This window comes from Larimichthys crocea, chromosome XVII (genome assembly GCF_000972845.2).
Source record: "Larimichthys crocea isolate SSNF chromosome XVII, L_crocea_2.0, whole genome shotgun sequence".
In the NCBI taxonomy this organism is placed as follows: domain Eukaryota; kingdom Metazoa; phylum Chordata; class Actinopteri; family Sciaenidae; genus Larimichthys; species Larimichthys crocea.
In genome coordinates, this window is record NC_040027.1 from 20850074 (window position 1) to 20874615 (window position 24542).

The following is a 24542-nucleotide window of genomic DNA, read 5'->3' on the forward strand; positions in this document are numbered from 1 at the left end:
CTTAACAGCGTGACGCCCCGCTTTCAAGCATTCTTTCTTCCAATTTTGTAGCTGCTGGTGGAACAGTGCACCATCTTTGTGGTTTTATCTTTGTTTACAGTGAAGACAAGTGGAATATCATTATCAAAATACTCCTTCCTTTACTCGACAGAACCCAAAGCAGGGTGAAATACTCTCAGAAAATGTTTGTAGCGTGTTATTTGACCTAGATCTGCTTCTTGCCCCGCCACACTCTGGTTCAGTTAGCACATGATATCAAAGCTGACAGTACAGTGAGAAACGTGGTGAGAGACGGTGATTAACACACAGGGTCATGGACAGGAAACCCAGTTGGAGGTCAGATGTGGCCTAGATATTTTTTCTGCTTTCCCTAGTGGAGTTCAGAGTAAATGGAAAAATTTTGATGTTCAAAGCAATGATTGTTTTAGTTTGTTCATTTATGTCTGCTGCAAACTTCAATGTTGTCTAAAGGTCGCTAATCAATCTAAAAAGTTTGATTGTTTCACATGGTGATAGGTGATATATTTGAGGTTATTTAGCCTCAACAAATGTTCACCAACTCACAGCCTGTTGTGATTTCCTATCCTGCTTGCACTCAGTCAGCGTGTGCAGACGGTAAAAAGGTCAATGCCTGGTATAAGGTGAGATCTAATGCCTCTCTACTGGCCCTCAGACAAGGCAATAACAGCTAGTTTATTAGATCACTACAGGGCACAGGTCAAACCTGACTGCTAATCCAATCACAATTGACACTCAGGCTCTTTCACCAAATGCTGTTTCCCAATAGGTCAAATGAAACCTGACATGAGCCAATGACATATAATGTTCAGTCTATTAGCGATTAGGGTTGTTTCCATGGCGCTGCAGATCGCTGCTGTTGGCCATTAGGCATAAATTGTGACTCTCGCTCCCTCGTGGTTGCTAGTTGGGCATTCAGTGGTTGTCCGATTGTATGTTTGCATGCAAATTACAGCTGGAGCTTGACTAATTGTGTTGTTGAATGCTAATTCGTTTTTGTGTAATTGTGTGCTTCTGTGCAAATTAAGTTGAAATGTTCAACTAACCTCTATTTTAGTACAACATGAACACAGAATACGGAGAGAGGAGGTCACGCGATTGCAGCCTGTATTGAACTTGTTGATACAACATTGCTTGAACACGTGTGTACATTAACACGGCAGGGTAAAGTGCGTGATGTAAATAACAGAGTGAGCAATCCATCACCCGGCAATGAAATCACTGATGTTTCTGCGGTTTGTTATTTTTGATGTTTGTGAAGGTCAAAGTTTTTTCTGTTTTCAGCAGGTTTGTATTCCCTCAGTGCATCGTTTCCATTTTCTCTTTGAGCGTTCACCACAACCACACATTAAAAAGGCAACAGGGAACCACAAGTCCTAGCTAAGAACACCTGTTTATAGTTCATGCAGCCATGTTCATGTGTGTGTACTTACACACCAAACATGCATGCGGTTCCCTCGTTGCGCTCAGATCAGAGCAAACCACCACTTGGTGGCCGTTTTGACCACAGGGTTTTTGCTCTCTCCGCCCATTCTTGTTTTAATGTTTTGCAAGCTGTTAAAAGCGAGACGGAGGGACTGAGACAGAGAGAAATATCCCCAACTACATGCAGTTTTGGTGCTGTTTATATTTAGTTGTTGTTGTGTGTTTGTGAACTTTGGAGAAGTCCCACTGCTCTCCCACTCATCTCCAAATGCCATTTAAACAAGGAGCGGTTATAAACATGGTCTTAATGGTGATACTAGCGGGGGCCATAATAAAACATGACTGAATCCACGTGTATAAAACCTGATATTAACCACCTCTTTCTCCTCTCTTCTTTGCCTTTCCCTCAGTGTGCTTGGACAACTGTAAGCATGGTGCGTGTAGCCTCCAGGGCCAGTGCTGTCATGACCAGTGCCTGGGCGGTTGTTCTGAGCCAGGTAATGCAAGTAGCTGTGTGGCATGCCGGAATCTCCAGCATGGGAATACCTGCATGGAGAAGTGTCCTCCTGGATACTATGTCTTCAGGGGCTGGCGCTGTGTCAGCTTCTCCTTCTGCCAGGTTGGTAATAACTAGAATTTTTAACTCATAGTTAACTCATATTTTATTTTGCACAAATACACAGTAAACCCATACATTGGTGTAAACACATGTTTCATATCTTACGGCCTTTCCTTGTTTTTAAATCCAGGAGCTCCACAATCAGTGTAAGCAGACTAAGAAGTTGAACCAGGACCGGGAGTCGGGCTGCTCCGAATACGTCATCCACAACGGGGCCTGTATTCAAGAGTGTCCTTCTGGATACACCACTATCAACTCCACTACGTATGTCTATCTCTCTCTCTCTCGCTCTCACTCTTACACACACACACACACACACACACACACACACCTTTAATGCCACCATAAACACTGCCATGTTATTGTTGGTGGTCATCATTACACGATTGGAGATGCGCCACACATTTGTGTCACCCACAACAAATCACCCCTCTGTGACTGCAGCAGGCCGAGTGGATTGTGGTCACTAAACACACTCAATAACATTTGCACACAAGAGATGATGGTGTTTGGAAGTTGATCAAACAAAAAGGTAGACGTCGTCGTCCACTATGGAAAGTGTCCTCTCCTCTGCAGCTGGTCAGCTGAGGACAAATTATCACGAGGTGTTGCAGAGGAGCAAAGAAAAACATCACCTGCTTCTCTCTTTGCCTCATTGTCACACGTAAGCAATGCCGTTGAGCCATCAAAACAAATGTCAGTTGATAACATATGACAAAGATCGTATTCATATAGTTTGGTATGAGGGTGATTTATATTTCCTGTGATCATAAATATATGTAAATCATAAATATGAAAAGTAACAACAGATGGGAGGCACATGGGAGCTTATGTGCACTATGCGGTTGTAAAACTTGACAAACTGCAGCTAATTTATAGTCATTATTTCTCTAATAGGAATCTCTTTTAAGCTTCCATTGCATGAATCACAAAATAAGCAGCGTACAATATGAATAAACAATAGTTGTCACATAATATCGGTATGATAAGTTACCGAGCAGCACCGAATACAAAGTTGTCACACAGGCATGAGACTAGATAATTTCATATACAAATAAGTCCTCTAATCTTATTTGCCGTAAATGAGTACCTGGTGTTTTTACAGCCTCCATCACACTCTGTTCTCCGTGATTACACCGCTGCATCAAGTCAAAGTCTCACCAAACTGACATAAAACGTAAAACAAATAATAGTCCACGGCAGTTTCAGCATTTTTACATGCAGGTTAAATAATAAACTTAATTTACTGGAAAATAAATTCTCAGCATCTAGCAATGTTTTTAACACCATGCTAAAGTGTTATGTAATATTATTTTGGTGTACAAAAATACACCAGAGTGAAATAATTTGCCGGGTCTCGATGCACCGTTTATAGCCAATTATTTTCCTATTGAAAGGGTGTGTGTGTGTGTGTGTGTGTGTGTGTGTCTGTACAGTCTGTCTGTGACCTATTTACTTCATGTAGTTGAGCGCTTCATATGAAAATATTTCATGTGAAAAAAAAAAAATAGTACTAGGATTGTTGATGGATTGTGATGATTTTATGGATTTAAATCTACATGTATGTACACTGACTGAGGCACTGACATTTATGATGAAGAATGCCTTGGGCATCTCTGTGGTAGCGGTGTAGCTCAGTGTTTAGGCTACACATGTCACACAGGTGAAAGGTCCAAATCCCTGCAAAAGACATTTGTCCTTAAGCACACTGAACCTCTTATCTTATTGTAAATTTCCGCTGATAAAAGTGTCGGCCTGGTGCATTAGATGTAAAAACAATCTTTAAAAAAACTGTCTGAACCTCACCTGGTTCTGTTTAGCACACAGCTTTGTCTGCATGTGCAACAAGCGAGGGCATGACCTTATTTAGCATTCTTACTTGTAGTAAACTGGGGCAGAATATCATCACTGCCTTCCTCTTTTAGCGTCAGTAGCTGTTTCTCATTGAGGAAGACACCTATTTGTTTTGTTTTGTGTTTTGAAACTACTCCTGTTTGCATGCTTTCAAAACACATGCATAAGTTTGGGCAAAGAGGATCAAACATTTTCCAGTAGAAATATGAATGATGTAATACTCTTGTTGCACGTTTGTGGTTCTGTAAAACTCATGCCAAGGCTCATACCAAGAAGTAGTCGTCTTGCATATTTAATCTATGACAGAAGTCTTTACTGAGACCACTTTATGTTGGTGTAAAGACAGATAAAGACATTTATGGGGTTTGGAGCAGGAGGAAAGACTGGCAGTGAGTGAAAAAGAAGCTCAGGGAAGTGTATTCCTCGGAGTTTGTACTAATAAGAGCAGGTTGTGTGTGCAGGAGATGTATGCGTTGCTTGAAGCCACAGGTGGCTGGATGATTGATGGTGTTGGTGTGTTTCTGGTATACTTGTGTACATACATGTGTGTGTCTTTGCTTGTATATGTGTTTGCGTGTGTGCGTACATGAATTTTGAGTGCTCATGTGTGCAGAACGTGTTTGTGACTACATTAGCCCGTTCCAAGTAAAGTGGCGTTGGTCAGGTTATTTTTTCCAGGTGCTGGCTGTAGGGAAATGTCCAGATAGAGAGAGGTGCATGTAATGCACACACACACACACACACACACACACACACACACACACATATATATATATATAGGTGCACCTACTGGAAATGGTAAGGACATTTCAAACCAACGTGACTTTCTCCGTGTGTGTGTGTGTGCGTGTGTGCGTGCGTGCATGTGTGTGTGTGAGAGAAAGAGATTGACTTTCCCTTGTATGCTGCCAGCCTGCAGGGATTATCAGGCGCTTAGACAGAAAAGAACATTGCTTTAAGTCTCAGTCATACACCCTGAGGCATAAGGCAGAATGGCATCCTACGTATGTGTGTGTGTTTATGTGTGTGCCATAACGTATGTGGGCACACGTTATGTGATAAACACAACTCTTCTCTTTTTATTTGGATTCTGTTGCAGTTGCGACATCACCTCTGTGTGTCTTGTTTTGCTGCTAAGGTTCAGTTCTAACAAGAACAAGCGTCATCACAGTGGCTTAGCCTGGCAGGAGCGACACCCAGACAGCTCACATTGTACATATGCGCACACACACCAACTAGAGAGGATTGACAAGAAGTAGAGAGATGTTCCAGCGTAGGGAAAAAGGACACCCAGAAGTTTGCATCATGTTTTTTCTGTGATGTCAATCAACCCTTTGGCATCCTTTAATAGGATTATGCAAATTTGAGTATCTGTAATGTTAGTCTGGATATTAAGTATATTTAGTTAGAGTGCATACGACAATGACAAAAAATAGAGATAGATCCAGATGTCACAATAAGATCAAAACTCAGACACAGGAACACCTTTAGATGATTTTAAACAATTTCAGGACAAAACATGTTTTTACTTTTAAACATGTATGCTGCATCCTTCATTTGAAATGATCCTCTCTCTGTCTAGGAAGCTGTGCTCACTTGACATTTGGCCGTCACTAACATCCACTGAAAAAGAGTTTGCTCATCTTTCCTGGATGCTGTAACAGCACAGTAGTACAGTACTGTGTGTGTTTGTGTATGTGTGTACTTGGTCTGGTTCCGACAGGCCTGGGCCCAAAACCAAACCCAAGCGCCAGCTGCGGCCTCCATTCTAGATGGTTCTAGCAGACCCTGGAGCCCGAGTCACAGAGTTCAGCCGGACAGATAAACACTGTCCCTTTAAGAGCTGCCGTTGGACCCAGCCTGTCTGCCTGTGTGTCTGTGTTTTTCAGTACAACGGCCCAAAACATTCTCTCTTTCTACGCTGCAACTAGAGCATTACTTTTGAGGTGCTGAATATACGATTTTCCATGTGGGAGAAAGAGAGAGACACACAAAATATCCATGAGTTTTTCTTCTCACTGTTGTTTTGGAGAGATCATTACAGTGTGTTTCCACTCACTCAGAAGTCATAAAGAGGAAACAATGATTTGGCCTCTGATTGATGTAAATTATTAAGAGCTTGATAAGATGGAAACTAGGAGAAGCCAGGTGTGTGATGGGTCATTTGGCTCTCTCAGGGTGTGTAGGAAAAGCCAGACAAGGACCAAAACAGGACCCCTGGGACTCAGTGTCTCATGTCACTATGCTGAACGCCGTCTATACCACGGCCAGGCTGTTTTGGGGGGGAAAGAAGAGGCATAATTTGGGTAAGACTCTGTGTGTGTGTGTGTGTGTGTGTGTGTGTGTGTGTGTATGTGTGTGTGTGTCTGTGTGTTTCCTGGAGAGGGGGATTATAATAAGTATTGCATAAACATAGAATTAAATCAGGGTGAGCTTACAAATGGCAGTTCATGCAGAGCTTGCATGGTCCCCGCAGTGAACAACAGCATCCTTTGTTAGCTGTTCCCCGGGCATGCGGGCTGCTTTAAAAAGGTACCTGTTAAGGCTGCTTTTTGATATCATTGCCTCTTCGATTTTGAATTTTGAAGCCTTAATTGGTTGGCCTCAAAATCCAATCTAGTGAGCCAATGTCCTCTCCTGCCCTCCTCTGATTTATGGGTGTATCTTTCAGAACATTTTGATCTAACTTCCTGTCATTCATTCAGTGCTGTTAGGAGAGATATGTTGATGAACCAAGTATTAGTTTATGTCCAAGGCAGACCTTTGTGGTTAGGGATGTCAAGCCTGGAAGTGGAATTAAAGAGAGGGATTATGTTCTTTTGAGAGAACTTAAAAAAAAAAAGAAGTGCTCATTTGTGAATGAAGCGTCAGGTCCCTTTTCTCTATGTGGCATGTACCCGGTTGCCCGCTAGACAAGCCTGTCTTTTGTGAATGAATTTCCTGAAAGGGAGCACTATCAAGACCTCATTTCTCAGTGTATGTGTGTGCGTGTATATGATTACGTGCCCAAGCACATGTTTGCAGGGAGAGGACGCCACTCATGGAGTTGAGAGTGAAGGAAACAGAGGAATGCCTGTTGGCAACTGCAGCTGGTGTTTCAGTCATGTTGTTTTTGTTGTCTGTGATTGTGCTCTGTGTGTGTGTGTGTGTGTGCATTCGTGCGCGTGTGTGTATGTGCGAAACAAGTAATTGAAGCAGGCTCTCTGGTCTGTCTCCCAGTGCTAATAAAAATGAAGGAGACTCAGATGTGGATGAGAGATTACCTAATCTAATTCCTCTCCAGAAAGCCTATAGATTCATTATGGGACATATCAAATTAATTGAGAGAATTACACCGATTCACCTCTGAACACATCAGATCATTCACTAAATTGCAAGAGTCTGTTTGAGAAACCTGACACTCACAATTGTTGATATCGAAGCAGTTCTGTCAGCATAGCATTAGTTGTTTTTAGCACCAATTTACATCTTGCTACCACTTTCTTTCATTTCAATCTCTCATTTAGTAAATTCAAATAAAAGACATGCTCTTAATATGAACATCTATTACATTCGCTTTACATAGAAGCTAGTGATCAGAGCAAAACAAGAGTGAAGCACGTCGCAGTCTCATTTGAAGCCAGATAAATAAAAAGTCTGTATATACAAATCAGAAAAGAGTCTAGAGATTAGATGAAATTTCTACCAGTTTAATTTCCAGTGAACAGATTCAGCCTTGTAGTTTCAAAGTGCCATGTCATCCCCGGTCCCAACCCACCCCACACCAGTATGTCACTGAGCATTCCTGTCTCATACCATTCAGTCCTGCGTCATTCCTTTTCTGATATCTACACGCAGAAGAATTTGTGGTATTTGTTTTTTATTTGCTTCTCTCAAGAACAAGTTTGTTGTTTACCTCCGAGCAAGGCATTGTTCTACAATACATTACAGTGACGTGTCTAAGCATCCTACTGACACTTGGCTCGTCGTGTTCGAAATAATTGTGACATCAGTTGATGGCTCTTATGAACACTGCAGCCTCGGTTTGTTTTGTAGCTTTGGAATTTATCAGGCGCAATAATTCTACTTTGATTAAATGCATATAATGTGTTTTCTTGTCTGTATTGATCTGCATCAATGAGGTTTTCTGCTCTCTGTATCAGCCAGTAATTACTGCATTAATCATGTTTCTCTCTGTGTAGGTTGACCTGTTCACCATGTGCAGGCCTCTGTCCTAAACTGTGTGTGGGAAATAAGACGATTGACTCAGTAACTTCAGCCCAGGCTTTGAGAGGCTGCACTGTTCTCCACGGCAACATGATCATCAAGATCCGAGGAGGGAGTGAGTACTACTACACCTCACTTCCTGCTGGGCCTCCTGTAGAGGCTCTGGTTTTCACACTAAGTCTGTGTCCTTCTCCCCTCCATCGCTCAGGTTTCTCAGTTTGTGCTCCTCTCTTTATCAGGACTTGTAGCCACACAGTTTGTCTTTCCACCTGTACATTCATTTTCGTGTTTTTGTCTTCCGCCTTTACCTAGTGACTATCTGACCAAATGTCTGTTCCTTTGCAGACAACATTGCTGCTGAGTTGGAGGCTAGCTTGGGCCAGATTGAGGAGATCACAGGCTACCTGACTGTTCGCAGAGCTTACGCCCTGGTGTCCCTCTCCTTCCTCCGCAAACTGCGCATCATCAGGGGGGAACATCTTGAGGGAGAGTAAGTCTTCTCTCCCTTCCCGGTATATGCATTTAAATAACCAGTGTATCCTACATTGTGTTTAATTTTTCCCTCTTCTTCCCTCTGTCCCTCTTAGTAACTACGCCTTCTATGCGCTGGACAACCAGAACCTGCGTGAGCTGTGGGATTGGTCCAAGCACAACTTGACCATTCAGCGTGGTCGTGCATTCTTCCACTATAACTCCAAACTGTGCATGTCTGAAATCAGAAAGATGGAGGAGGTAACGGGAACCAAGGAGCGCAACCAAAAGAATGACATTGCTGTACGCACTAACGGGGACCAAGCCTCCTGTAAGAGAACCAGAATTACATTTATCTAAAAACGTCCTTGTTACTTTTAATTTTGTTTTTACCAACTGTTGTAAATATGTAAATATAATGTCAAAAAAAAGAGACAAAAAAAACTCCTCAGGGAATCCTAAATTATGTGATGCTCTTTGCAAAGTCTAAGCTTTATGCTGTGACACATCACTTCTTTGTTTTGTTTTTTTTACCATTATGGTGTGTTTGATTCAGTACAGTGTGCTGATGCTCTGCTGTTCATTTTTATCAAAGGGAAATGCTGAGCATGGTCTGTTTTATCCCTTAGGTGAGACCAAGCTGCTGAAATTCACCGTGATCAAGACCACATCAAATATGATTATGCTGAAGTGGGAACCTTTCTGGCCTTTAGACTTCAGAGACCTTTTGGGTTTTATGGTTCTCTACAAAGAGGCGTAAGTATCTGACAGAAAACATGGGATTTTTTTTTTCTTTTATCATTGCACAAAACATACCAAAGTTCATTTCAAAATAAAATAATGACTTCTAGTCACAATGACCAGCCATTATGAGTGGCTTTGCTTTATCTTATTGTTGCCTTTAATACTGTCAGTCATGACATTTTAATCAAGAGACAGTAAGATTTAATTAATCTGTTTTAAACTGGTTTTCCCCCTACATGAATGATAGGATATCATATGATTTTTGGTAGCTTTAAATCAGCTGAAATAAAGAATTTCTCAGGAGTTCCACATGGGTCAATTCTTGGACCTTTTTATTGAATTGGTGAATATTCTTCTATTATTCATATGTGGATGACAAACAGCTATCTTCTGTTATTGTTTTATTTTATTTTTTTGGTCTTAACGTTGAAAGTCATTAACTTAACCAGGACGGTTTTTCATAGCCTTTGAAAAACATCAAAGGAATCACTTTATTGTTTGGCTATGTTTTATTTATAGTAATGTCATGCTGCTGGTTTCTCTCTGTACTTTAATGTAAAAGTCAGTTTATCTGTGCTAAAATGTGCCTCATTTTCCTACCTAAATGAGCTCCATTCATTTGCACCTGTTGATCCATCTCTTTCTTTCCATCTTCTCCAGGCCATATAAGAACGTGACAGAGTTTGACGGACAGGACGCTTGTGGCTCTAACAGCTGGGCGATTGCTGATGTTGATCCTCCATCCCGTTCCACGGACAGCAAGAAAGCAGACAATCCAGGGCACCTGATCCGACCATTGAAGCCCTGGACCCAGTATGCCATTATGATCAAAACTCAACTGTCTGCATCTGATGAGCACCAGGTTCATGGAGCCAAGAGCGAGATCATCTATGTCCGCACCAATGCCTCCAGTGAGTTAGTTTTTTTTTTAATATATTTTGAGACTTTGGACCCTCTTGGCTTAAAGGTAGCTTGTAGAGTTTTTATATAAACAAACACAGTTAAGTTTTTTGGCCTGTAAGTGGCCTAGGGTCAATGTAGTCCAGACTATTGTCTCACTGTCTCCCTTCTCCCCCTCTCAGAACCCTCTGTGCCTCTGGACCCCATCTCTTCCTCCAACTCCTCCTCTCAGATCATCCTGAAGTGGAAGCCTCCCACCAGTCCCAACGGCAACATCACCCACTACCGGGTCATCTGTCGTAAGCAGCCTGAAGACAACGACCTCAAAAAGTTTGACTACTGTCTACAAGGTGAGCATCCGCAGGTTGCCATGTTCATGTTTGCCCACACTACTGTTGGCAGACCTGCTGCACTCTCACACTTATTTCTCCTGCGCAGGAATGAAGCTGCCGTCTCGTACCCCGACCCACCTGGACAGCGAGGACGAGCAGAAGTGGAACCACACAGATGAGCCCGCCTCAGGAGGAAGGTGCTGTGCCTGTCCTAAGACAGACAACCAGCTAAAGAAGGAGCAAGAGGAGAAAGAGTTCCAAAAGACCTTTGAGAACTACCTCCACAATGAAGTCTTTTCGAGCAGGTACACATCCAGGATTGTAATAAAATTTTACAGCTCATGACACAATAGTGTTTTAGATCAACAGTTATACATTTTAATTCATATTTTGCTGTCATTCATTTTATAATTGTAATTGTTCACTGAGATCACTAGTCATTAAAACACTCACATGATGGTCCCCAAAAGTTCTTTAAGCAATCCAGGTTTGTCTTTTAGTCAGGCTACATGTTTTGCCATTTTGCTAAGACATAAGACATGGAGACGAACCAACTTTAAGCTTCTCTCTTGTCGCAGCGACCACACTAAAGTCACCTACTCTACAGCAGTTTGGTCACAACTTTTAATGAATGTTATGTTATGATTGTATACATGCAAAATGCAAAATACAATACATTTAGTGATACACCCAACAAGAGGAGCTTCATGCTTTGTTAGCTGCCGTTTGTGGCGATGCAGCAGCAGCGCTGGAGCCCCCTTTATCGCTCCTCTTTTGTCCCAGCCACAATGATGTATGTCTCAAAACAGCTCCCTGCCAACTCTGTCTCATCCATCCCTCTGTGTGTGTGTGTTTGTGTGTGTGTCATTATGTAAACCCTTTTTTTTTTTTGTACAGGGCACCACTGTGGGGGGCTTAGGGTGGGAGGTGCTGACTGTCTGAGCCCTGGTGCCCCTACCCTCTCTCCCGTGACACACACAAACACACACACAGTCTCTCCCTCCGCTTCCCTAGGGGAGTGATTACTGTGCCCATTATCATTCATGCCAGTCAGGGGTGCAGTCATGCAGACTGCCATTTGGACACACAAAAACACTCAAACTCACACACACACACACACACACACCTCTGCTGCACTTTGAACCCGTGCTGTTGAATCGGCAAAGGTCAGCGCCACACACCAAAGTACACAAAGAACTCCTCATGCTCTCTTTTTCCGTCACGCTAAGGGACACAGGAGGCTTCTTATTTTTCTCCCACCTGACCAAGTGTTGTTTTGACATTAACTCGGTTCAACTCACTCTGCACTTCCTTGTACTGTGATGCAGAGACTTGACTGCAGCAGCTCAGGGGGGAAATGCACCACAAGACACTTAATGGTGGTCATTTTGGAAGAAAGATAGTTTTCTGATTCATAGACAGTGATTCTATCTGCCTCACAGAGGTGCACTGCAGGTCTTATGTGTCTTGGTTTATGTCATGGCCTTTATGTTTACGCTCAACCACTGAGAGTAAAGTGGACTCTCTCATTGGCACCATCCAGTGGTTAGGGTTGGTATCTCTTCCATTCGGGCAGTAGGTGTCTTTATGCATAAATGCCATGCAGTCAGACTTGCTATGAATGTAATGGCTAGTGTTAGCAGAGGTCCTCATTGTCCTTTACTATACTACTGTTGCATCTGCCAGGGTCTAATTCACATGAAATGCACCTGAATTTGTGTTGATGCACTCTCCTTCAACCTTTCCTCTTTTTTTCCAGACCATCTCGTCGGCGACGCTCAGTGGGAGTTGCCAATGCAACTGAAACCTCTTTCTTCCTCACGAAACTCCCCATTCTGCCATTCGGCTCCACCACAGCCACTCCTGAAGACGAGGACACGGAGGGATCCAAGGTCTCAAACACTTTATATTTAGTCTACTATACAGATAATTTTTTCATTCCCTCGTCAATGTTTAGGCTGGTCGTTTGCTGTTCCCCGCCTAGATTTCCAGTTGTAAGATGCACATGAAAAATAAGAAAGAAAGCTTTGGATGAGCATATTTCTGGATGTTTCCAAACTGCACTTTATGAGACATTGTTCATATTGTGCTTAATTGTGGTGCTATCAAAATTGGCCCTAGCAACAAACTAAAAAAGATGAATTGTTGTGTATGATGTGATTTTAGTGTAACCATAACTCACTGACACTTGTTGGGTTTTTCTGCTCAGGTGGAGCTGAAGGTGTTCTCAAAGGAGTCAACAATCATCTCCAACCTGCACCACTTTACCAGTTATAAGATTGAGATCATGGCCTGCAACCATCCTACAGACCTCAAACGCTGCAGCATGGCTACTTATGTCAGTGCTCGAACTATGCCAGAGGGTAAGAACAAACGTCACATTTATATACTCTCAGTTACCACTGTGTTACGTACATACTCACAATATCTAAAAGTAATACAGTCTAATACAGAAGTAAATCCTACTTTGATGAAGGTTATAGTGTAGAGTTTTTGTTGAAACTATTAAAGAGGTGTTAATTTAACTATATGGTTATTTGGCATATGCTTTTAACAGACTTATATGAACACACACACACACACATACACATTCATATTTAGCAATAACAAAACCCATATGTGATCAGAATATACAGAAGAAATGCAAGCACTGATCAAGGCAGTCTGAGACATAAGTATTAACTGAGAACAATGTGGACATGCACTGCCCCATGCTGCACGTGTTAAATGTTTCCCTGTGTGTCTGATACCCACAGAGAAAGCAGACGACATCCCAGGCCCTGTGACCCATGAGATAGTGACAGCTGAGCCTCCCTACGTGTTTATTAAATGGAATGCACCTCTCTCCCCTAATGGCCTCATCATCCTGTATGAGGTGTTCTACAGGAAGGTTGGAGACACAGAGGTCAGTATCAACCATCTCTGAACTTTCAGAGAGTGAGGATACAGGAAAAAGTCAGAGAGAGGAGGTATCACAGATGCTTTTTTTTGTTAGGGCCACAGAGGTGAGAGAGAGAGAGAGAGAGAGAGAGCCAGCATAAATGAACTTTATATACTGTGTAGGAAGGAGAAGCACAGGGCTTAAATGGCAGACAGGTGCACAAGAAGTCATGGATGAGTGTAAGAAGAAATGCAGAGAGAACAAGGAGTGATCTGGGTAGACTCTGGGGAGCGGAGGCAGGCAGGAAAGAAAAGGTTTGCTATATACACTCAAATTGTGTCTGTTCCTTATGAGAGAGGAACAAAGGAAATATTTGTTTACAAACTCCCAGTGCTATCACTGCGTGTGTGTGTGTGTGGTTTACAAACTCCCAGTGCTATCACTGCGTGTGTGTGTGTGTGTGTGTCGGCGTCTTCTGCCGCGTGTGTTTGCATACTATTATATGTGCGTTTGTGTGCATGAGTTCTTGTCTGTGTGTAAGTGTGTATGTACTGCTGCTGCTGTTGTTGTTGTTGTTGTTGTTTACTTGCTGTAAATGTGTGAATTCATCTCTCATTGCTATTCAATGCTGCACTGCCTGACCCAAGGAGCCAGTAGCAGCTCTGTTACCATAGTGACACAGGCAGGAAGGAAGACTAGAATGCAGTGGCAGGGATGGACTGGCATCTCAGACGACATCTCCACTGCACTGCTCTGCACTGAAAACACACTGCTCACTAACACACCCTGCAGCTGAAACAGACTGATCAGGATTTATTTAAAATGATGCTCTCAGCAAGAGTCACATTAATTATTTATTCGGTTTATTGCGCAGCATGTGCATATGACAAAAACACGTTATTCAGACCTCTTTGATTGACTGAAAGTTGTGATTAGTTTAACACAGTTTTGCAGGTTTTCTTCTTTGATATCTTCCTAGAATATGAAATCAGTAAAGTTACTTTTTCTTTATATATAGAATGATCTTTGCTCACTAATATGGACACTTTTTCGTTGTTCCTCGTGCTGAATTTGTTTTATTTTGTTCTGTTCTTCCCAGGTTCACACAGCTTGTGTGTCACGCCCAGCCTACCTCAAGTCAGGTGGCACAAAGCTTTCGCTCGTACAACCTGGAAACTACAGCGTGAGGGTCCGCGCCACCTCTTTGGCAGGAAATGGCTCCTTTACAGAAACCACTTACTTCTTCATGCCCAACCGTAAGGCTGGAGGCTATATGTCTGATTTTACTGAACTCCCGTGTGTAACAGTCATGCTGGTCTGCCTTGCATGCTTAAGCGAACTGACCAGTGACTCCTGTGTTTTATTACAGCGGATCAAGGTTTAATTTGGATCGTGATTGGTCCAGTCATCTGCTTCATCATGCTGCTGTTTGTGGGAGGCGGAGTCTTTGTCATCTTTAAAAAGCGGTAAGAGCTTTGACTGGCATGCTGCCCGAACTGAGCAGATTACACCACATGATGATAAAGAGGGAATGGTGCTCAAACCTGTAGTAGGATTAGAAGTAGAGAGTGTTCAGTTTGAACACTTTGGGAACAGTTGCTATCAGGAGTATGTGACAGAACAAACAAACAGCACAGATTATGCAAGAATGTCTGGACAGACTGTAGAAATTTCACGTTATTACAGTTTTCAGTGTCTCAGATGCTTTCTGTGGTTGTGTTACAGGCAAACAGAAGGCCCAACAGGACCTCTTATCGCCTCCTCAAACCCTGAGTACCTCAGCGCCAACGATGGTAAGAAGAGCTCTGTAACAAAACTGCTAAGTTTGATGATGATTTGTGAATGGTTCACTCAATCAAGATGGTGTATGTTTTGTGTAGTGTATGTTCCCGATGAGTGGGAGGTGCCTCGGGAGAAGATCACAGTGCTCAGAGAGTTGGGTCAGGGCTCCTTCGGCATGGTGTACGAGGGAATCGCTAAAGACATCATCAAAGGAGACCCTGACACGCGCGTAGCCGTCAAGACTGTCAATGAATCGGCCAGCCTGCGCGAGAGGATCGAGTTCCTAAACGAAGCCTCCGTCATGAAGGCTTTCAGCTGTCACCACGTGGTACGACGCTTTTCAAACCGTTTCCTCTCACAGCTTCATTACTGACTAACAGGAACGCTCGGGCAGCTATTCGTCCATTTGTGAATTACAGTACATTTCAGCTTTCCTGCATGAACATGTATGACTCATAGAGCCATGACTCGCTTTGTTGTGTTGATGCAGCCATACTGACAAACAGTTTGACTCCAAAAACAAATCACACTTGATAAGAGGTTTTGCCTACCATTACTATTAAGCTTCAATAAAATAGCCACATGTTGTGCTGCCAGCTGTAAAAATCATGCTGACATATAAAGGGGGAGTTTTTATTATTTATTCACAGATGACATGCACATCTGGTGATTTCTTTTGTTGCCCCCCCCCCATATTTGTGTGACTCCAAACTCTTAGCATAAACTTTAATAATCTAAAAGTATATATATTTGTTTTTTTTGTGCAGGTACGTCTGTTAGGTGTTGTGTCCAAAGGTCAGCCCACCCTGGTAGTGATGGAGCTGATGACCCACGGTGACCTGAAGAGCTACCTGCGTAGTCTCAGGCCCGATTCTGAGGTACGTCTCCTCACCACATTTTCAAAATGGAAGTGGAAGTAAGGAAGCCAAAGGCGGATCGGTTCTTCCACACATCTCTGAGCAACCTTATAACTCTTTTTTTTTGTGTGTGTGTGTGTTTCTGTAGAACAACCCGTCAGGCCGTCCACCACCTACGCTGAAGGAGATGATCCAGATGGCTGCAGAAATTGCAGACGGCATGGCCTACCTCAATGCCAAGAAGTTTGTCCACAGAGACCTGGCAGCCAGGAACTGTATGGTGGCAGAAGACTACACCGTCAAGATTGGAGGTACTGAAGTTTTTTTCTTGTTCTTCGTATTTCAATTCTAGTCCATCACATGTAGTTCTGTGTCACGGTTGAATTGTTGTCACAGAGTGTGTTTGTCTCCCTGGTAGACTTCGGTATGACTCGAGACATCTATGAGACGGATTACTACCGTAAAGGAGGGAAGGGCCTGCTTCCCGTCAGGTGGATGGCTCCAGAGTCTCTGAAGGACGGAGTCTTTACTGCCCACTCTGACTGCTGGTAAGTCACACTTCAGCGGTTGTAGTGCAGTCTTTACAATCCCCTAATTACATTACCAGTGCATTTGATCATGTGTGTTTTTTTTTGGCCTTTTATGCCTTTATTGACAGTACAGCTGAAGATAGACAGGAAGCAGGGGGCAGAGAGGGGGGGAGTGACATGCGGTAAATTAGCCGGGATTCGAACCGGGGGCCAGCTGCAGCGAGGACTAAAGCCTCCACACACGGGGCGGCTGCTTAACCCACTACGCTACCGACCGCCCCATTGATCATATGTGTTTTTTACGTGTGTTTGCAGGTCATTTGGTGTTGTGCTGTGGGAGATTAGCACATTAGCAGAGCAGCCTTACCAGGGTTTATCCAACGAACAGGTTCTAAAGTTTGTCATGGATGGAGGATACCTGGACCGGCCAGACAACTGCCCAGAGAGGATGTGAGTAAATGTTACTGTAAATTATTCTGGGTCCTCTTTGATTCTATAACTACATCATTTTAATTCTCATTATCCGTAAAAACTGTAAGACTCATCTGTTCAGCATTTACATTGAAACAAGGAAATTTGAACAAACTTTTTAAGGTTTTCCAGCTGATAGACACTTTCATTTCAACCATTTCAACATGGTCCACCATCTTCATACCGGTTAAATCTTTGTCTGTTCACACCCATTTCCAGGCACAGCCTCATGCAGATGTGCTGGCAGTACAACCCCAAGATGCGACCGATGTTCCACGAGATCATCGAGATGTTGCGGGAGGACCTGCATCCGTCTTTCCAGGAGGTCTCCTTCTTCTATAGCGAGGAGAACAAAGTCCCAGAGACAGAGGATTTTGACCTGGACCTGGACAACATGGAGAGCATCCCCCTGGACCCGTCTTCATACTCACAGAGAGAGGAGAGCTTAGGCAGGGACAGCGGGCCCTCTGTGGCCCTTAGGGGGAACTATGAGGAGCATGTCCCCTACACACACATGAACGGTGGCAAGAAAAATGGACGAATCTTATCGTTGCCCAGATCCAGCCCTTCCTAACATTTCCTGTTTCCCAAAAGAACTTGTTTAACCTGTCCCTCTTTCCCTTCCCATCCTTCTTTCTCTTCCAGTCCATTTTTTTCTGTATCCTTCATGTTCCTCTCATCATTTTCTAATGATTTTCTTATTCTTGGAGAAGCACTTCAAACACAACCCCACCCCCCCCAACCCTTCCCCGCAGATCTCAGGACTTTTTATTTTCTTCCTCGTGGCTGCCAAACACAGGCAAGCAAGGGATGCAAACACGGTGTAACACTTTTTTAACTTCCTCCACAACACATTGGATTTTCTATCACCATATTACCTATCTATTCTTTTTCACTATTGCCACGTTTCCAGGACTCCTTGTGGTGGAAACGGAGAGAGTAAAAAAAAAAACTGTGAACACAACAAACCTTAGACAACCAAGAAGGCTGCTTACGCTCAACCTCCTCAAGACTTGTCCACCTTCTTCTCCCCACCAATCTGCATTTCCACATTTCTGTGCTTTTTTTTTTTTTTTTCCTGCAAGTGAAATCTTGTTACTCAGATAGTGGCCTTTTTGTATGTGGCCTATAAACAAAGAGAAGTGTCTATCAGCGCTTACTAATTTCCTTTTGAACAATGACTTAATCAGTTTGGAACGGTGGGATGACTTGCAAAGACTTGATCCTAGAACAAACATCTATTCCTAGAGGAATGTTTTTGTTTTTTTTTCTTTTTTTGTTGTTTTGTTGTTGTTGTTTTTTTGGTTCTGCAGAATTCCAAACTACACACAGATTCATCGGGTGTTTGGTGAATAGTTTTAATTTATTTGCTTTTATTGTTATTTTCTCTTCTCTTTTCTTCTTTTCTTTCTCAGTTTTATTTCTGTGTCCTCACTTATATGGCTGAAGGATATTTAAACAGTTAAGAATTGGACAAAAGAGTTCCTCAGACTGACCAATAGCTGCTGCTTTGATATATTTTAGTGGGTATATAAATATATAAATATATATATATATAATATATATAGTATATATGGAATGTTGGTATTTGCCAATATTTTATATATAATATATGATATATTGATGTTTTTGTAAATATTTCACATTTGTAATATTTTTCATCAGAAGTTTTGCTAGTATTTTGTTTTGCCAGGTTTTTTCTTTCTGGGTTTTTTTTAATTTTCTTATTTTTATAGCCCCAGAAATCACACTAATCTACCATCAGTGCTCTCTGCGTCTTAGGCCTCCAGTCCCACCACCCCTCCCTCTTTGAGTAGTTGGAGAAAGCCCCGAAATATTGTCAACTCGCTGCATCATGGTTTTTTTTTTTTTTAATTTTCGAAATATCTCGCTCCCACTGAGAGCTGTCAATATTTGGTGGCAACTTTACACTAACCATACGGAAAATGAAAAACAAAAACGTATGGAATAACCAAAAACTAAAGCTTTATAAAAGGGCAATGAGGTCTTTCTAGGTGGAAGTGCGCCTGATGTGTGTTTGTCTCTGTGTCTGCTGTCTCTCTCTGGTCAGATCAGGTTTATTACGTCTTTCGTGTCATTGTGCTGGCCGTCGGAGTCATCGTGAACTGTCATTGAGGTTATAGGGAGTATCGAGCTTGTTTTCGCCTTGTGATTGTACTTCCTCATGTTAGCATAACAATAATGTTTTTTTTTCCAGTTGCGTCAGTGCTGCTCGTATGAGGGCAGGGTGGGAAATTAACACCAGCTCTCAGCCAAATGCAGGTGAAGTAGATGATGAGGCAGTTTTGTTTTTTAAATCAGAGAGAGAGAGGTAGAATTCCCTTCCCATCGGACCTGAGGTCTGGCACAGTTCAGGACTCTCACTGTTAGATGGAGGGTTTTTTATTAAATTCACACATTACGGTCCCCTCTCATTGTCGTACCGTTAGGTTTGCTCTACACTGCATGCTCTCCCCTCCTCAGTCTTCCCGACGCTTCCCATTGGCTGCTGAACTCAAAATCAGGCTGTTGGAAATTTCCACGTTTTGCGGCGGAGGGTTGGAGAGAAATACGGAAAGTTCCAACTGTATTCAGAGTCCACAGCAGGTAGTGGAGAGAGAGAGAGGAGAGGGAGGGAGGGGTGCGCAGCGCAGTCTCTCTATCTTTCAGTGTGTCTGAGAGAGCAGCAGTGTGTGAGTGATTGTTAATCCTATTATTCTCTCTGCTATCACATGCAGTTAGGCAGCCAGGACACAGTGTGCAGCAGCTATTTCACTCAGGTCTGACATTCCAGGATATAGTTGGAACTGCTCGTTCCCTCGCCTTCCCCTCCACCTCCACCTCCACCTGCCAGCCTGCCTGCTGGCAAAGCTGATACCATCACCACACCCCATCAGATTCAGAACACACACACACACACACACACAAGACTTCTTGTTTTTCCCTCTTAATAATTGAATATCTAAAGTTTGTCCCTCCTGTCGGGAATCAAAAACATTCCTGTCAACTGTACCCCAGCGCTAAGGAAAAGTTCGTTGTTGACCCCTGAGGTCATTAATTCACCAAGGCCATCACAGCAGATCCTCTGTATACACTCTTGTCTCGCTGTCACTACGGGAGTCGATGACATGAGAGATGATGAGCTTTTGTTATGTTTTTTTTTTTTGTTTCTTCCCGGATACACACACACACACACATACCGGTGTGGTTGCCAATCTAGCCGAACAGCATTCAGCACTTATAGTATAGCCAAAGTGTTGGCAGCTTTCTGTCAACAACGGGAACCCGCAGAATCAGAGTCAGAGAAAGCAGAGAAGCTGCCTCCATATTTTACCAGTGCCTTCTCAAACCCAGAGCCACGTCTAGGCTAGTTAGTAACACACACACACACGCACACATAAACAGGCCTCTGTGCGCTCTCTGTATTTTTTCTCATGAGGCAGGAGGCGCATAGAAATCGAAGCTGCATCTACATTTGTGTTTGTAGGCTTGCTCTTTGCTGGAAGAGAAGAAGTCTTTGGGGCGATCTATTTTTATTTTGAATTGTTTTCTTTCAGCTTGTTGCCAGCGTTAAGGTTTGAACGCTAATGTTCCGACCTAATGTTTTTAGCGGTGACACTGTGGATTGGCCGGAGTCCGTGCTGTTTGGCACTCAGAGGCGCGTTATGATGTAGATTTTAGCTAATTATTCTGAGGTTACAATCTTGGGCTTTTGTACTTTGTAAATAATCTGTGACATAGTTTGGAAAATAAAAGCAGAAAAAAAAAGATCTAAAAAATGTTTTTTAAAAATCTGATGCCCTTCAGTTTTGCGTACATGACAGAAAAATGGTGGACTGTAGCTTGGTCACAACTCCGCATTACATATTGATACTACATCCTTATCTTAGTAGCAAACTGTTTTGGCAGTTAGTACATCCTTGTACTCTGAGCGTACTTGATTTTCCAGTATAAACACACTACATACTCAAAACCCTGTTTGGATTGGTGTCTAATATGGAAGTGGGACATAAGTTCTCGTTTCCACCTTGACCTAGGTTGCTTATCTTGTGGTGGTGTTCACACGCATATGCAATTTTTAATTAAGATGGTGCCCATATCTTTGAAATACCAGATATTTATTTTGTTATGATCATTGTCATTGTATAAGAAGAACACAGTTAGCTTTTTAGTCAAGCATTTTTAAGGTGTTTTGAGAGTGGTGCGATGTAAGACCCTAGTTTGTTATTGTACAGGTGGAGTAGCTGGTGGTGAGCAGCAGGAGTGCTAGTTAGTTAGTTAGTTAGTTCGTTAGTTAGTTAGTAATTGTCGTCGTCTTTGTGTTTGGCCAGAGTCTACCTCAGTGCATATGGAGGAATCAGTCTAAAGAGCCTAAATCATCCCTGTCAGTCACTTAGTATCCCACCATTTAAACAAAAAAATCTCTTTATCATACATTACCAACACTGCTGATGAATTCCTTTCCCCTGTGGTGTATTAAACCCGTCTGCCTCCTTCTGGTTCTCTCAGTTTTCTCTGCTTCTTATGTCCTGGGGGAAGCTGTTGTCGGAGTACGACCTGTCATATTTTGGCCCCTTGACTTCAAGTCATTGGTTAGATATTGTCCTTTATAATGTTTACCCCAGCACTAAATGTGTGACACTTTAGGCAGTAAATTGGCTTTACGGACAGTATTTCCTTTTCATTGTTGCTACAGTTTCTTAAAAAAAAAACTCCTCATAAATAGGCTTCCCCCGGGCGCTGGAAGAATCAGCGCAGTTTTGTTGTCTGTATCTAATCCTCTGGACTGTATGTAGTAGCGGCTCTACTGGTCTCTGGGGATGTGACATTAGCATGAGTCAAGTGCATATCTGTGATTTTTTTACAGCCAAGGCTGTGAAAGCTCAGCTCATGCTTTAAAAAAAAAAAAAATCACATCTAGACTAAACCTGTTGTCTGGCAGAAAGCCCTACCCTCATTCTTCTTCTTCTGTCAATCTGTCTTTTTGTGGTCGAAACAGTTGGTGTTCAAATCCCACGTCTCCTCCAGCCGCTGTGGATTTATTTGTCCGTTTCTCTGTTCTGATTTTTGTTTTTGTATGTATATTTTTTTTCTACTGTGAATATCAAGAGATAATCTTTATTTTCTGTCAATGCCATGGATTGGGTCTGTTTTGGCTGATCAGGACAATGACGTCTGGGCTGGTTAAAAAGTTTTAAAGAGGAGGACCCCCCCTCCCTTCTCTGCAAAGGAAAAAAAAAAAGCTGGACTGGGACAATCCTGTGTGCCATAATAACTATTAACAGACATGAAATCTAGATTGTAACTTTTCGTCTCAGGGAGGCGGCCTGATGCTTTGTGGTTGGAGGATAAAGAGGATGAGGAGGAAGAAGAGCTACCTACCTACCTTTTATCTACTCTGACTGAAGCGCAAGTTCTCAGCATCCTTGCAAAAAGCAAAATGGAGATGATAAGCCCAAGGACAAGTTTTCAACAACAAAAACCCAAACACCCTCTTTTCACAAAAAAATCTCTCTCTCTCTCTCTCTGACGTGACATGGTCTGGTCTGCCCTCTAGCGGTTGGATGGGAGCATTGCAGGTCAGGGGTTGGCAAAGCAAACAGGGCCCACCCGACCCCATAGTGCCTTGCTCAGACTAACGGCCCACCTTGACCCCCTTCCATCCAGTCCACTCACCCTCTCAGAGCAGACCCGCCACTGACAGGCTTGTCTCCACCACATCACTAAGGAGGATTTTCCACCTCCAAACATGAAATGAAAATACAGGAATTATGTTTGTATGTGTTCTGTGCTCTTTAGTTGCAAGTGCAGAGAGAAACATTCAGACTGCTCGGTGAGAAAATACTGTAATTTGGATTACATGACAGATTATTGTTTTTTTTTGGGGGGGGGGGTTTCCAAAAAAAAAAAAAAAAAAGAAATGTTGAACTTGTGTCTCTACTCTGCTAAGCTCTGGCTTGCTTTGTGCATGGAAAATGAATTATCTATACCAGCGGATAGCTTGATAATTTGACGCGTACTGATTTTTGCTTCTCATCAGTCTGTTTTGACAGCGACGCCCCCAAAGCACATGCAAAAACCCATGATTAAGACAAGTGATTGCATTACAGTTGGGAATTTCCATTTGAAATGCGTTCAGTTGCTCCATGACTTTCAAGAAATGAACTGATTAATAAGCTCTTAACTGTAAATAGCAGCGAATCCCCCTGAGAAATGAAAGCACTTAACTTTAGGGAAGTTTAGGTTTGTTTTGTTGAGCTCTGATGACCTAAAAAGCGGTTGGGCAGAGAATGCTAGTAACACAGCGCAGGGTGAGAACAAAGCATTGTATGTATTATTGTTTTGTTTTAAAGAAAGAAAAAAGTATTACATTTTAGAGATGTTGATTTCTATTTTTTTTAGCCAAAGTATGGAGGGCAAATACAATTACTTTTTCTGACTGTAAACTTTTACTACTCTTGTACATTATGAATTTAACATTGTTATCAATGTGTATATAACTTTTTTTCTAAATTTAAAAAAAGATAGATGTTTTGTTTTTGTTTTTTTTTTTGTTGTATTTCATGACACAACCCACTACACCGAAAAGAGCAGAGTCGAATATGTCAGTGTATTTAAACAGGAGCAGCACAACTCCAGTCTGAGGGCAAAAAAAAAAAAAAAAAAGACAGTATGTGGCCTGAAATGTTTCACAATGAACCCCGCTCTTAATCCGATGCATGTTCTGAATGTCATGCATTTCAACTACTCCCGCCCAGTCACAGCAGCATGTCACCCATGAAATCTTTCTTGTGTCACAAATATGTCACCTGTCACAGATGTTGTTGTATGAAATTGTTTCTGACAAGAGACGTGTGTTTAGTTTGCAAATGTGTTTTTTTTTTTATGTGAAAAACTGGAAAAGACCACTGCACATCCTTTTGAAGAAGAGGAAACACGAGTGATAAAATCCTGAATAAGCTATAAAAACAACAACAACAGTAATAATAAAACTTTACTGATGGTTTAACAACCATACATCTTTAAGTTTAGACTGTAAAGCTGGAGGTGTTAGTTTGACATTTGGGGAAAATACGCTTATTTGCTTTCCTGCAGAATAAGAGGCTAGCCTCTGTCCAACGGTAATAAAACCTGCCTACCAGTGCCTCTAAAACACACTAATTAACACATTATATCTTGTTTATTTAATTCTTTAAAAATGTCCATTTTCCAAAGGGTTATGTGCTAGAGGATTTCTTGATTTGGAGCAGTTACTCCCTGGAGTCTCCAGTGAATGCTTACTAAGAAATGTTCTGGCTTATAGCGCTTCTCAAATCTACGTTTTTTTTAAGATTGTTTTTGTACAAATTAAACATGATATAACATGTTAATAACTGAACTTTGACAGTGTTTATAGGCTGATTTTTGTTGTTGTTGGACTAAGCTTAAGGTATGAGTAGTGTCGTTCTCCTC

The 24542-nt window shown here is 42.2% G+C and overlaps 1 protein-coding gene across 1 annotated transcript in view; it reads left to right on the forward strand.

Annotated features, from left to right (window-relative positions):
* insrb (insulin receptor b) overlaps positions 1-23756 on the forward strand; it is a 76554-nt gene extending 52798 nt beyond the window's left edge. The window contains exons 3-23 of the mRNA XM_019256835.2: positions 1854-2062; positions 2193-2326; positions 8098-8237; positions 8468-8612; positions 8710-8924; positions 9223-9349; positions 9998-10248; positions 10420-10587; positions 10676-10874; positions 12329-12461; positions 12779-12932; positions 13326-13474; positions 14550-14706; positions 14820-14916; positions 15176-15243; positions 15331-15560; positions 16000-16110; positions 16238-16400; positions 16508-16637; positions 16935-17069; positions 17310-23756. Coding sequence (XP_019112380.1) covers positions 1854-2062; positions 2193-2326; positions 8098-8237; positions 8468-8612; positions 8710-8924; positions 9223-9349; positions 9998-10248; positions 10420-10587; positions 10676-10874; positions 12329-12461; positions 12779-12932; positions 13326-13474; positions 14550-14706; positions 14820-14916; positions 15176-15243; positions 15331-15560; positions 16000-16110; positions 16238-16400; positions 16508-16637; positions 16935-17069; positions 17310-17664 — 3470 coding nt within the window. The 3' untranslated portion in view covers positions 17665-23756. The remainder of the gene's footprint in view (positions 1-1853; positions 2063-2192; positions 2327-8097; positions 8238-8467; positions 8613-8709; positions 8925-9222; positions 9350-9997; positions 10249-10419; positions 10588-10675; positions 10875-12328; positions 12462-12778; positions 12933-13325; positions 13475-14549; positions 14707-14819; positions 14917-15175; positions 15244-15330; positions 15561-15999; positions 16111-16237; positions 16401-16507; positions 16638-16934; positions 17070-17309) is intronic.
* The last annotated feature ends 786 nt before the right edge of the window (positions 23757-24542 follow it).